At 39.8% G+C, this 13,151-nt stretch overlaps 1 protein-coding gene and 1 long non-coding RNA gene across 2 annotated transcripts in view; one reads left to right on the top strand and one right to left on the bottom strand.

Annotated features, from left to right (window-relative positions):
* The first annotated feature begins 2,118 nt into the window (after nucleotides 1-2,118).
* LOC124261448 overlaps nucleotides 2,119-13,151 on the top strand; it is an 18,678-nt gene continuing 7,645 nt past the window's right edge. The window contains exons 1-2 of the long non-coding RNA XR_006894326.1: nucleotides 2,119-2,130; nucleotides 12,219-12,224. This is a non-coding gene — a long non-coding RNA (uncharacterized LOC124261448). The remainder of the gene's footprint in view (nucleotides 2,131-12,218; nucleotides 12,225-13,151) is intronic.
* LOC124261447 (DNA ligase 1-like) overlaps nucleotides 5,431-13,151 on the bottom strand; it is a 25,133-nt gene continuing 17,412 nt past the window's right edge. Inside the window, exon 8 of the mRNA XM_046695762.1 lies at nucleotides 5,431-5,549. Coding sequence (XP_046551718.1) covers nucleotides 5,499-5,549 — 51 coding nt within the window. The 3' untranslated portion in view covers nucleotides 5,431-5,498. The remainder of the gene's footprint in view (nucleotides 5,550-13,151) is intronic.

The following is a 13,151-nucleotide window of genomic DNA, read 5'->3' as shown; positions in this document are numbered from 1 at the left end:
CCGATCCCGATATTCGCCTCTTACGAGAAGCATGGGTTGCTGTAGGCCAATTATAACCCGGATCTTCACGGATCCAGGTACGAAGTATGTATAGCACTCCCGTTCAGTGTGGTCATCACTGACGAGAAAGTTCCAGCAGGGCTTCCAGTTTCAATAAGCTTCCTGATTAGAGCCCCAACGTTTCTGATTACTTGAGAGACTACATCTCGTTGTTCAGATTCCGTTGAACGATTTGTAAATATGGATGTGTCGTGAGTTCACCTACATTTTACGTCTCCTCTGAAGAAGGCCAGTCTGCTCCATCAGGAGGCACGGTGATGAGTTCGGTTCTGAGGGATTCCGAAGCGGTACTAGATTGCCTTCTTTAACACTAAAGGTCCGTCGTTCCACCAGGACAATGTCCCAGGTGACAAATCTGGTCTGTTGTCGTCAGGGAGAGTTGCGTCTTTCTTGGGCACGTCAATACAAGACAGTTGGTTCGACCTGGGTTTGTCAGAACCATAATCGTGCTCGTTGTTTCACGAAAGTGGCACATGCATCACCTGCATCACTTCAAGCTTTGCCCCAGATGAAGCTGACTCACTGTGATATTACTGGAATAATGTTTAAAGCGGCGTTGACCCCAACGCCTCAACCACACGCCGTTGTCGCCATGGCTGCAACAGATGACTGGCGCTTTGGACTCTTTGACGATCCTCCGTATTCAACATATTCACCGTCCCATTTCCATTACAGATTTCAAGCACAGACTCTCAAGCATTAAACACATGACGATGACGTCATTTCTGCTTTGGGAGACTTTTGACAACACGAAGAGAAAGCTTTCTACACTAATGGGAGCCAGGCACTCCAGAATGGTTGGATCTTGGAGGCGATCGCGTCGAAGAAGTATTATCTCCATCAACGCAGTCAGTCAGAAATTTTATTAAGCTGAGAACCTTTCAGTCTTCCCACGTAACTTTACTGACGAATATCATAGTTTTACCCAAACTCTGCCTGACAGATATGGGAATTTCGGGTTGAAATAAAACCCTGGTATCATAACCTTGCCGAAAGGGCTAATATCTGGTTGCTCAACAATGTGAAGCAGGGAGGTGTCGTATCTCTGCAAAAGATTAAATATGAGATTATACATGTACAAATTCTCTCACTCACCACTGACGGTTCCCAAAGGAACCTCAAAGCATCGGACAAACTTTTGTTTGATTGTTTGGAACAACATGCTAAAATAACACCCCAGAAGTATCTTTTTTATAGATTAATATCTATTAAAAAAGTAATGATAAAATATAAATGGAGCCCCAAACAGTGCATTTCTTTTGGAGGCAATGTGGACATGCCCAATCATTCTAGATTGGGCTTTTTTATTGTTATTTTTTAACTGAGAGGCAGACCAGTATCAGGTATAGCCGTGATAATTTCGTCTTCACCGACCTTCCCCCCATTACTCAAAAGTTGGCATTATATTTTGAGTTCCTGCAGTTCAAATTCAACTTCCCTTCAAATCAGATGAACACCACACCTGTCATCTACTTTAAACTTGTTACAATCGTCCTAGCTCGATCCACATCAATCCCAGTCTAGGAACCTAACCCGCTTTAATCTCATGGTGTTCAAGTTAGTTCCTTGAAAGCTATCATTACCCGGTCGAGAGGTTCGTGATTTCAGAAGATCAGGACTTGTAAACATGACAGGGCCGAGTGAAGTTGAGGGGGCCTAGGAGCTCGGTCGGGCCAGCAGACGACCATAGCTATGATTTATTGATGGCCTGCAAGCATGTAATCCGATTCCAGCCACAATGAATCAATGCGAATTCACACCTCACCCTTCTAGTTGCAAACACCATGGAGGGTACTCCCGCCTGCATGTTAGATGCATCAGTCGTTGCAGGCATTGCACGTCGCCCTTTGATTTGCAGTTGCTATCTCAATTCGGAGACATTCTGACGCATGGAGTTAATTTCTAACGTAACATTAATAACCAATGCGTCTGACAAAAGGCGAGAGCATTTTTGAAACTTACCAACACATCACCGTTTAAGGTGATTCACAAAAGCAAAGGTAATGTGATTAGTCTGCAGTACTCACAGACATATCCATCAGTGAATGTTGATTAAAGGATTAATGGAGAGTTCCGAGACTTGCGCTGTTAGTTCCCTCACCTGACAATATGCAAGGCCATATGTGCAAGACATTGTGCAGATCTGTTTCGTACACGTATAATTCATAGGAAAAATGATTGAACCTCACACTTACAAAGAGACTGGGAATTGAATTCAGATTTCGTGAGATTTTGGTAATATTGCCTCCAACAGCGATATCACATCTGTATCAGAGTCGCATGTGTACCGCCGAGTTTGGCCCAGCAGACAATGAAATACAGTCAGCCATTATGACCAACCGATTCTCATTGGTTTCTCTTACAAGAATGAGTAAAAGGGAATGTTCTTTAACGCCGCATTAAGCTCTGTTCCAGTCACATGACTGTGGTCTATAAATGATCTGCCCCGACAAATTAGTGAATGAAAGCATGAACATTCATTTGTAACTACTCGCCTCTTTCCGTGACCTTCAAAAAGCTTGCCGGAATGACACGAGTAGTTACGAATGCATGAATATCGTTCCTCTCCATCCGGGTTCATTCAACCAAGTAACAGAGCCTGAACACCCAATCCATTTTGGTCAGTTCTTGCACAAGACTGGTTCTCTTTGCAATGAGGTGGTGCCATCTGGTTCATGTCCACCAGTGTATCATCACATTAATTATAAACGATCAAAGATTTAATATATCTATTGTCACTTGGAGTTAAGTCGAGAGCAGCTAGATAACAAAAAACAGAGATATTTGAAAAGTTATGTGAGAAGTTGATCAGAATATATACTGGTCACTATTTCAACTATCTCTATAAGCATCTTATCAGAAGGAATACCCATGACGATCCTGTTAGAATTTGGACTTCAGTAACCCATGCTTGTCGTAAGAGACGACTAACGGGATCGGGTGGTCAGGCTCACTGACTTGGTTGACACATGTCATGGTATTACACTGCGTAGATCGATAGTCATTATGCTGATCACTGGATTGTATGGCCCAGACACGATTATTTACAGATCGCTGCTATATAGCTGGAATGTTGCTGAGCACGGCGTTAACAACAAACTATTAGAACGTGCGACGCATATGTGCTACGTTAGTAAAATCCCTGCGATATTTACAAGGGGAGATAATATTCAAGACAGCAACATTTGGAAAATGTGTAGCGATGTAGAAAAATGTTGACTTAAAGAGTAAAACAAACATGGACATTTGTGTAGCACAAGCTTTTTATAACTGGCAACGTTTTAAAATTGTCTGTATTGCTTTCTTACATCTGACGCATGATCTGACGTTTTAACGGTATTTTTCAGATTGTGAGCCAATGACTATTCATTCAATCTGTAAATAATCAGTCTTAATGGTCAGATAAATCTGTTGAAATATGGTTCTGTAACTGACATTCAGAAAGATCATTAGAGGCATAATTTAGTTTCAGCTTATTCTTTTATCGTGGAAGATATAAAACAGAAAGGTTCTGCAGCTCACCTGCACGTTTTGGAGTGAGTGAGTTTAGATTTAAGCCTCTTTTAGCAATATTCCAGCAATATCACGGCGGGGAACACAAGAAATTGGCTTCACACATTGTACCCATGTGGGGGAATCGAACCCGGGTCTTCAGCGTGATGAGCGAACGCTTTAACCACTAGGCTACCCCACCGCCCCGAAGGTTTTGAAGCGTAACAGACCAAATAATTTGAAGTGCATATCAGGATATCTTTCTAAAACATAAATCAATCAATTTAACTCCTAGAACTCAACACACATTCATATGTCTTCTGGAACTTCTGCAACCCACCGAAACGACGCACGGGGATATGTAGTCAGGTTGGCTGACTTGGTGTTGTTAAAGGTCATCATTTCCCAATCGCTGCTCATGTCAGTCACCGGTTTGGCGGTTTCTGTGTCGATTATTTACAGACCGCTGTCGTATACCTGTAATATTGCCGACTGACTAAACACTGTCCACGAACACATAACCCCCAGACTGTTCCTGGTTAGTGATCGAACGAGTAACACTTTGGGTTGGGGAGGGAAAAGACCGAATTATGCAGAACGTAGACATATATTACTTCGGTGATACTTACTCGTGTATGGTTCTAATATCCCAAAGAAACTCGGTTCTGAATGTGAAATTCAAGTTACTGAAGTTTGTTTCCACGTTGAACAGTAGATCAGCTGTATCATGTCATATCACGGGGCGCAGCTTGATGCGGGCAAAACCCAGGTGAAGCAGCCGTTAGATGTATACCGCTTTGGTTAAAGCCAACACGCATGGGGATGGTGCCGAGAAAGCAGCATAAATAGGAATTCGAACCCATGACCTAAGGTGTCTGGCATGCCAAAGGCACGAAACTTAAGACAGCAAATGACCGAGTCCAAGTTGAACAAAGAACAAAACAGTCAGTGTTTATATAGAAAGAGTGAGTATGGTTTTAGGCCGCTTTTAGCAACATTCCAGCAACATCATGGCTAGGGTCACCAGAAATAGGCTTCACACACTGTATCCATGTGGAGAATAGAACCCGACGAGCAGGTACTTTAACCACTAGGCTACCCCACCGCCCCTGATACAGAAAGAACCGCTTCAATAATATGTAATGTTGTCTCCAGGAGGGAATTTGATGGCATATTGGTAATAATTATAATAAAATATATTAAGATGTGAGGTAAAAAGATAGTCTGCTTTTCCTGCAGCAACACAGGAAACACTTTCTTTGGTTAAGTGATTCCCTGGCAGTTGATTGGCCAACAAGTAATTTTTTTTTCTTTCTGTGGTACATGTATGTTTCTTCACATAATTAGTTTAAACCCCATAATTACAGTTTTTGTCTTGTGTTGTATTATTGAGCTGAACATCACTGATTGGTATTGATGTTCACAGTTTGTGTGCTAATGACTAAATAATATTCCTAAATGGTTTCCTTGTCTTAATATCGTACATACTATTCATCATCTGATTTTATGGAACCTTTTCCGCCTCCTGATTGCATGCGTTTACACACATTTGAAGCTGTTTTGATGGAAAGCATGAACATTGATCTATGTCAGCTGGCTCAGCATGACACATGATCCTGGCATGATAAAGGGGACAACTCTCCAAACACAGTTACTGTGACTTAACACTGAAGGTAATGAAGGAAACATAGTAAGCTTTTAGCAACATTCCAGCAATATCACAGTGGGGACACCAGAAATGGACTTCGCATATTGTACCCATGTGGGGAATCGAACCCAGGTCTTCGGGGCTATGAGTGAACGCTTTAACCAGTGGGATATCCCAACGCCCCATAGTGGTTAGTACAGGAGTATTTTACATTGAAAAGTAATTCTTGGTAAGCAATTAGTGTTTTATTTGGTCAATCATGAATAATTTACACAAAGTTATATACATTAAGTTTGTGTTAGCACAGATTCTTCATCTCCTCCGACAGCTCCCCGATCCACTTGTACTTCTGAAAATACAAAACACAATATTCTTAATGACTTATTATAACCTTCAGTAAGTCCTAGCAGTAAGGTTAAAGTGTTTGCTCACCCCAGAGAATTCCCTATTTGACAGAGGCCCAGATAAGCTGCATATCCGGGTAAAATACGCATAGAAAATTTCCAATTACGCATTGAAAAATAATTGTTGCGTACCAATTATGCATTTAAAATGTTAGATACGCAAAAAGTTTAAAACAAATGAGTACTGAATATATTTATAAAAATCGCTTGCTATCAAGTTGTACTGTTAGTATAAGATGAGTGATTTTTTATGAAATCATTTCCATTATATTTAAGTTGGTTTTGATAAGATATGACATAAGGCAGAACATACATCCTTTAGTAAACGTACTCAATGACATAGTACTTGAGTAAAATGACTGAAATACGCACATATTTGAAAGCAGTGGGTAACAGAAAATGAAATACCCACTCAACATTCATAATACCCACTCCCAAAAAATACAGTGGGTACAGTACCCACATGAGCTAAGTCTTATCTGGAGCTCTGACTATTTGGGTTCAATGTATAATGCCTGTATAATTTCCCGTATCTTCTACTGGACCCCTAAAGATCTGTGTTAGAATTGGTCTTCAGTAACCCATGCTTGTCATAAAAGGCGAATAATGAGACTGGATGTCAGATTTCTCTGACTTGGTTGACACATGTCATCGTATCCCAATTGCGTAGATCGATGTTCATGATGTTGATCACGGGATTGTCTGACAGACTTGATTATTTACAGACCGCCTACATATAGCTGGGTGAGGCATGTAACAATAAACAAACCAAAACAAACAAATATTTTCTACTGTGATCAGCTTCTCACAACACAACTTACACCATCACACCTGTTTTACTCAGATGTAATGGGCAATAGGTGCATCATCAAACATGCATCAATTTATTCTGTTCCTAATTCTTTACTATCAACATCTGTCAGCAATCACCAGCGCTTCTGTCTGTCCTACAGTCTTAATCAAGTAAGCTGCGTTAGATTCAGACTCAGACAACCCTAAAGATACAATATTGAGGGTAGTGGTGTGTACCGATGATAGAAAATAATCAAAATTGATCGAAAGAAGGATTAAAAATAATTCTGATAAATATTTGTTGTATAAATAAACAGAATAATTACATTAACATTAATCAGAAAAAAACTGGGGAAAAAAACTTAAAATTGGTGATTACATTAAAAATGTACATATTTCGATTATTAGTCTGGTAGGATGGGTACAGCATTCAAGTCCTGTAGAAGTTTCATAATGGGAAAGGTCATAATGGGAGAGTTGAATATTTAAAGTTTGAGGTTATTAACTTTATCCAAGTGTGTTTCTCTATTTCATGAAATATTTTATTAAAAGAAAACCCCAAATATATTTTTTTAAATTAACAAAAATAATGAACACTCCCTCTCTCAAAAATGTCAGCTAGCAGATGAATTTTACCAGATGTAGGTTTTGTGCATTTTGTAAGTATATGATTGCTTCATTTTATCAAACCAATGTAAATCAAGTTATTAATAAAAGTGAAAGAAAAGTTATGTATGAAACAAAAAAGATGTTTATTTCTGTTTGGTGAGACTGTCAGTAAGGGAGCAGTCCTTACTTCAAAATGTAGTTGGTCAATGTCAGATCATGATTTATCAATTTCTTATCAATATGTTTGAAGTTTTTCTTCTAAAAGCAGAGTTCTATGAAAATAGATAAGAATATATTGAAATGATGGGGAGAAAACACTATTTTCTGCTTCATACTCTCTCAATTAAATCCCTTGAAATAATTTTCAAGTCATAGGATCGGATCATTCTAAAATGGTTATAAACTTTGAAAAAAATATATACAAATAAATGTGGGGAGAAATCTTTTTTTATCAGCTGCATAGGAGAAGGCACGGTGTCCATACTTAGCTTGTTTGACTTTGGGGATAACAAAAAGGTGTTGATTCCCTAATCTGAGAGATCTAGATGGTGCATAAGCCTGAAGAAGATCTGACAGACAGACTGGAGCTATGTTAGTCATGCACTGGTATGCGAGACAGAGGAGTTTGAAGGAGATTCTGTGTTTCACGGGCAGCCAATGAAGGTCCTTTAGAGTTGGTGTGATGTGCTGTTTTCATGAGATCGGGGGAGGTAATGCGAGCAGCTAAATTCTGTATGCGTTGGAGTTGGTCAGTGACACAAGATTGGAGTTCCGGCCATAAGGCTGTTACAGTAGTCCATACGATATGTGACTAGGCTGAGGCAGAGAATTTTGGAGGCATCTTTGGTAAGAACGGTCTGGCCTTGCTGAAATTGTGGAGATGGAAGTAGCAACTTTTAGTAACATACTTGACGTGTTCTGTCATACTTAGATCTTGATCGACGACAACACCCAGATCCTTGACAGTGGAAGAAAGAGGAATGGTTGCTCCACGGACAGACACACTAGTAAAGTCACACTGCTTGCGTTTTCCAGCCTGTCCCAGAAGAATGGACTCTTTTCTCTTAATTTAATTTCAAGGCATTTGATGACATCCATGAATATCTTCTGGCAACAGTCTGATGTCTGATGGAGAGACGCTCTAGCTGACTCTGTGTTTGGTTGAAATAACTTTCACAGCTGCGTGTCATTTGCGTAGAAGTGGTCAAGATTGTGGTCTGCTACAACACAGCCAAGTGGAACAGAGTAGAGGGTGAAGAGGATCGGACCAAGCACGGATACTTGAGGGACTCCGCACTCAAGCCTAGATACGGTTGACATAGCCTCACCAGCAACAACGCTTTGAGTCCTGTCCTGTAGATAAGATGTCAGCCAGGATAACGCTGAATCCAAGTTCTGTATCAAGCCTTTTGAGGAGTCTCTGGTGATCAGTCGTGTCAAAGGCACTGCTGAGGTCAAGTAATGTGAGCAGGGCCACTTGTCCTGTGTCAATACCACATCGTAGGTCATTCAGGATCTTCAGCAAAGCTGTGTCTGTGCTGTGCTCTGTAGGCTGATTGGAACACTTCACAGAGGTTATGCCAGGAAAGGTGGCCCATGAAACGACTGGAGACTGCATGTTCAATGAGCTTGGATATAAACGCTAAGTTTGAAACAGGCCTGTACTTTTTTGGATCCTCAAAATCAAGGCTTGATTTCTTCAGATGTGGCCTAACTACAGCTGACTTGAGTACACTTGGGACATAACCAGATGAAGTAGAAGAGTTAATAATCAGCACTAATGTTGGTAAGAGTACGTCGAGACAGTCATATAGAAGGTCAGTTGGAATCGGATCAAGTGAACAAGTTGTTCTTTTTGCAGATTTCAGTAGTTTAGTAACTTTAGTGTCAGTGAAACAATCAATATAAGTGAGAGGCGTGCCATCAAACATTTTTGGAGGAAAATCAGCTTCATGCACAGCTGCAGAAGACGAAATCTTGTCATGAATGCCTTGGATCTTTTTGTAGAAATAATCCGAAAATGTCTGTGCTATTGCTTCATTGTCATGAGATATCGGAAGTATCCATTCAAAGTGTTTACCCAAGATACTGAACACAAGTTTTAACAGCAACTTTGGACTTGACTCTTTGGCTTCAATCTTAGAACTGAGTAGTTGATTTGTCTGTTGACCTTTGTTGAGTGATTTCTGGCTGAAATGTACATTTGGCGATGAATCTCCAGGAGAGATTTATATCCATCTGCATTCTGCTTCCCTCTTGTCTTTTTTAACTTGCCGAACTTCAGGTGTGAAGTCCCAAGCAGATGTTTTAGTGACTGGTATGACTCTGTCCTTCACTGGTGCATGTTTGTCTAGCAGCTCAGATAGAACTCTATTGTATAGCAGAACGAGACTCTCAGCATCAGATGGTGGCTCAAGTATAAGGTCTGAGTTTAGCAAATTGTCTTTAAAAGTATCCATATCCAGGGAGCGCATGTTCCTACAGCGAGTAATCTTCACATTTGGACTGGGTATTGAGAGGTCAAAGCTCACAAAGATATGGAAATGGTCAGAGAGTTGTAGATCCTATACAGATACACAACAGACACACGCATCTGAAGCACGGGTAACTATCCAGTCCAGAGTGTGTCCACCTCTGTGGCTTGCCTCTGACACAAGTTGTTCAGAGTTGTGGACTTCAATAAGATTAAGTATTCGTTTAGTGTCATGGTTATCCTTGCTGTCAAAATGGAGCTACTTTGTCAACTTATCCAGTCTGTGCCGAGACGGTGTCGAGTAGTAATTGCTGCCAATGGTGGCCATACAAAGTACTGATTTTGACGCCATCTTGTGGACTCAAGTAAACAGAAACACAACAGTAAAGCTTTGTCTTCAGACGTTTGAATTTTCACCTTTTTACCACTGGGATTACATGAAATAATTGCTCTTAAACTAACGCAAGAAATTCTTCTAAAAATGGCTCATGCGTTTCTTTTTTTGAAGAGTATATTTCTGGGTCGCAGTTTCATGTAAAGACCTCTTCTGTAGTTGATAAACAGGGTTAGAAGTATATTCCTTTTTCATATTGTACTAGTTCTATATAAAATACATGCTTTGTGCAGAAATGGGGGTTTTATTCATCATTATGACTTTTAGAGCTAAAAATAACTCTTTTATGTAAATTTAAGACTAAAATCAGCCTAAAAAGATCTGGTGACTTACAGCATATGAGAAATATATTCCTTAACCAAATATGCATGGCATTTGATATTAAAACCATTGTTTTGTTCCAGGTTTTTGCAACTTTTTCAGTTCTTGGTTAAATTTTGGTGGCCATCTTGAATTTTTAGCTAAAAATAGCTTTTGCATTAATATTCAGATTGGAACCAAACATTTTATTAAACTCCTTTAACATATAAACACAAAAGAATGTATCATGTGCTTTCATCAAAAAACTTTCACGGAATCCCATAAGCTACTTGACTATATAATCGATAATCGTTCATCACAAGTCCTCCGATAATCGATAGTGGATATGGTTTCCGATTCCAAACACTAATTGAGGGTGTTCCCAGAGTCAAATACCATAGTAACAGCCCATCATGTCCTTTCAGTTTGGACACTGACATGGATGTACTTTTTTCTAAACTTTCTATCAACTATTTTTATACAAATCAATCAACCCAATTATGATTCCTTAAAACTCCTCAGCATCATTGATATTAACAACCCAGTACATTCTATATAAATTCATAAGCGAGGCATGATTTAAGATACAATTAGCGTAATGCATTGTTGAAGTGCTTCTCATCAAATCATTACAAATCTAGTTAGCGTCAGGCCGCCTGTTGTTTGCATTACACGAGGGACCTGGCAAATACGAATTGGCGTAGCAAGGTGTCGGGTGGATGCCAGTTGTCTTTTTACCGATTTATAATTCATGCAAGTCTTATTCCCCCAATACCCTTGGGAGGATTGTGCACCAGCTGCCTGGCTGCAGTCCTCGTTTGGGGGAATCAATTTCTCCCCCATTCCGGCAAGTCATACGCCTTTCATTTGAGGATATACTTGTTATCAATAAAATGTCAACTAAACAAAGCGTTTGTGATGTTAGGTTTGAGTTGTATCGGTATTGTAGCTGCAGCTCTATAGATGGCGTCAACTGATATGGAGCAGGCGGATCTGTGGAGCGCTGGAGCTCACCTAACAAGAGTTGCTCTGTTTGTTGTGTAACAACTTACTCAGTAATGTCCAAGCTTTAAGTAAGTGAGTGAGTGAGTGAGTTTAGTTTTACAGTGCACTCAGCAATATTCCAGATATATGACTGCAGTCAGTAAATAATTGAGTCATTCTTAAGATGCCTTTAACCTAATGAAAAACATTGTAGTCCACAAGGAAATTTCGCCTGTCCTTCCTGAATTGTACTAGGCACAGACTAAAAGACTTGCAGAAATGTTTAAAACTGGTCTATAAATAATTGAGTATGGACCTCCCAAAACATTCGGCCGACATCATGAGCATCTGTTTGTGCAAATGAGATATAATGACATGCATCAACTAATCAAGGAGGAATCCTCACACAAGCCTGATAGTTGTCTCCATAATAAGCATGATTTGAAACCTTTGCCTTCACAGGGAAGCTGGTCCTGGGCATGGAATATGGCCCATAAGTAGGTCATGGCACTTTGTGAAACCTTAGTACTCTCTGTGACAAACAACGTACACTTGGTCGGACAAGTAAAGTCATATTTGGCGGTCGTGCAAACCAGGACTAGTTCTTGAATATACGATTGTCACCGGAAATAAGCTGGACCCCGTCTCGCATATCGCAAGTTGGCGTGCAATGGGAGCCAGGAAGCAGCTTAGTACCGGAAGTAGAACCTCCCGAGACTTACAGGCCCTATACTACTACAAACATCTGAGCGCAACTCTATCTGACCTGGTGACCTTCCCTGGATTCTGAGATCATCTAACTTATCTCACTCACATACCATGAGACCACCAAATACCCATTTGGTTTAGCTCTTACACGTAGTGGGATCCAGCAAATTGGATGAGAAATTTCAAATTAGCTAATTACTTAATTACATGGAGATATTACCCAAGAGAATATATTGGTACAATTCTTTGTTTCAAAAATTCTTAATAAGCTATATATATATTCTTTTCCTGATCTGACCGGCTAATTCACACCATTTGCTTCAATGATTTCATTTAATGCAAGGTGGCCAATAGAGGTGTGTCATCATATGAATGTATAATTGAAACAAGCCAAATAGATATGAACAAGGCTCCCTAATACCTACGGCTGTTACTCCCAACTTCAGCCGTACATCAGATAATAATGATTCTTGATACAAATACAACATCTGTATCCAACTTCGCACTGCACCTTTCCCATAAACAAAATGCCACAATCAAATCTGAAAACAATCCATTAAATGATCATTAAGTTATTGGTTGAACAAATTTCATTTGGGACTTCTTCCCATGTTCAAGATAAGTAATTAATTCTCAACTGATTAAAAAGATAAAACATAACTCAGTACTGCACCTCTCCTACAGACAAACCATCTAACCAATCCAAAATTGAACAAATTTTTTTAAGTTCACATTTTTGAATTGCTGTAATTCTTGACCATTATGAAAATATCATAATCAAAATTGGCACTGCAGCCCTAGCAGTGCTTCAGCCAGGATGTTTTTGAGTGTTGCCATTTGGCACCTTAACCACTAAAATGTGTGCCAGTGTGTGCAGTTGAGACTTTTGCCATTCATGGTAACCATGGTATAGGAGACCTGTGGATTATCTTAAAGGTTGCGCCAATGGGTACGCTCTAGCATTGAAAAAAAGTGCCACTGCATGTTTTGTAGTGTCAATGGCGCAGTGGCGCTTGCCTGGCTGAAGCACTGCTTTAGTTTAGACAAAGGAGATTTTCAATAGCTTACAAGCTATTGGTTGAACGAAATGTTTTCTGACAGACGGTATAACTATATACCTTGAAATGTTTTCAATAAATGTACATGAAAAAAGACTAAGCTGACCTGATTATTATTGAGTGAGCAAGGGAAAGAGTATTTTCTATGACATAAGGGCAAAAATGTCCACAGTGGCAGACCAACTTGACCAAAGTAAACTTTTTATCAGTTTTCCTTGGAAGGAAAATT

This window comes from Haliotis rubra, unplaced genomic scaffold (genome assembly GCF_003918875.1).
Source record: "Haliotis rubra isolate DU_JTF1 unplaced genomic scaffold, ASM391887v1 Scf8, whole genome shotgun sequence".
NCBI lineage: Eukaryota > Metazoa > Mollusca > Gastropoda > Lepetellida > Haliotidae > Haliotis > Haliotis rubra.
This window is presented reverse-complemented; position numbering and strand designations above follow the sequence as displayed.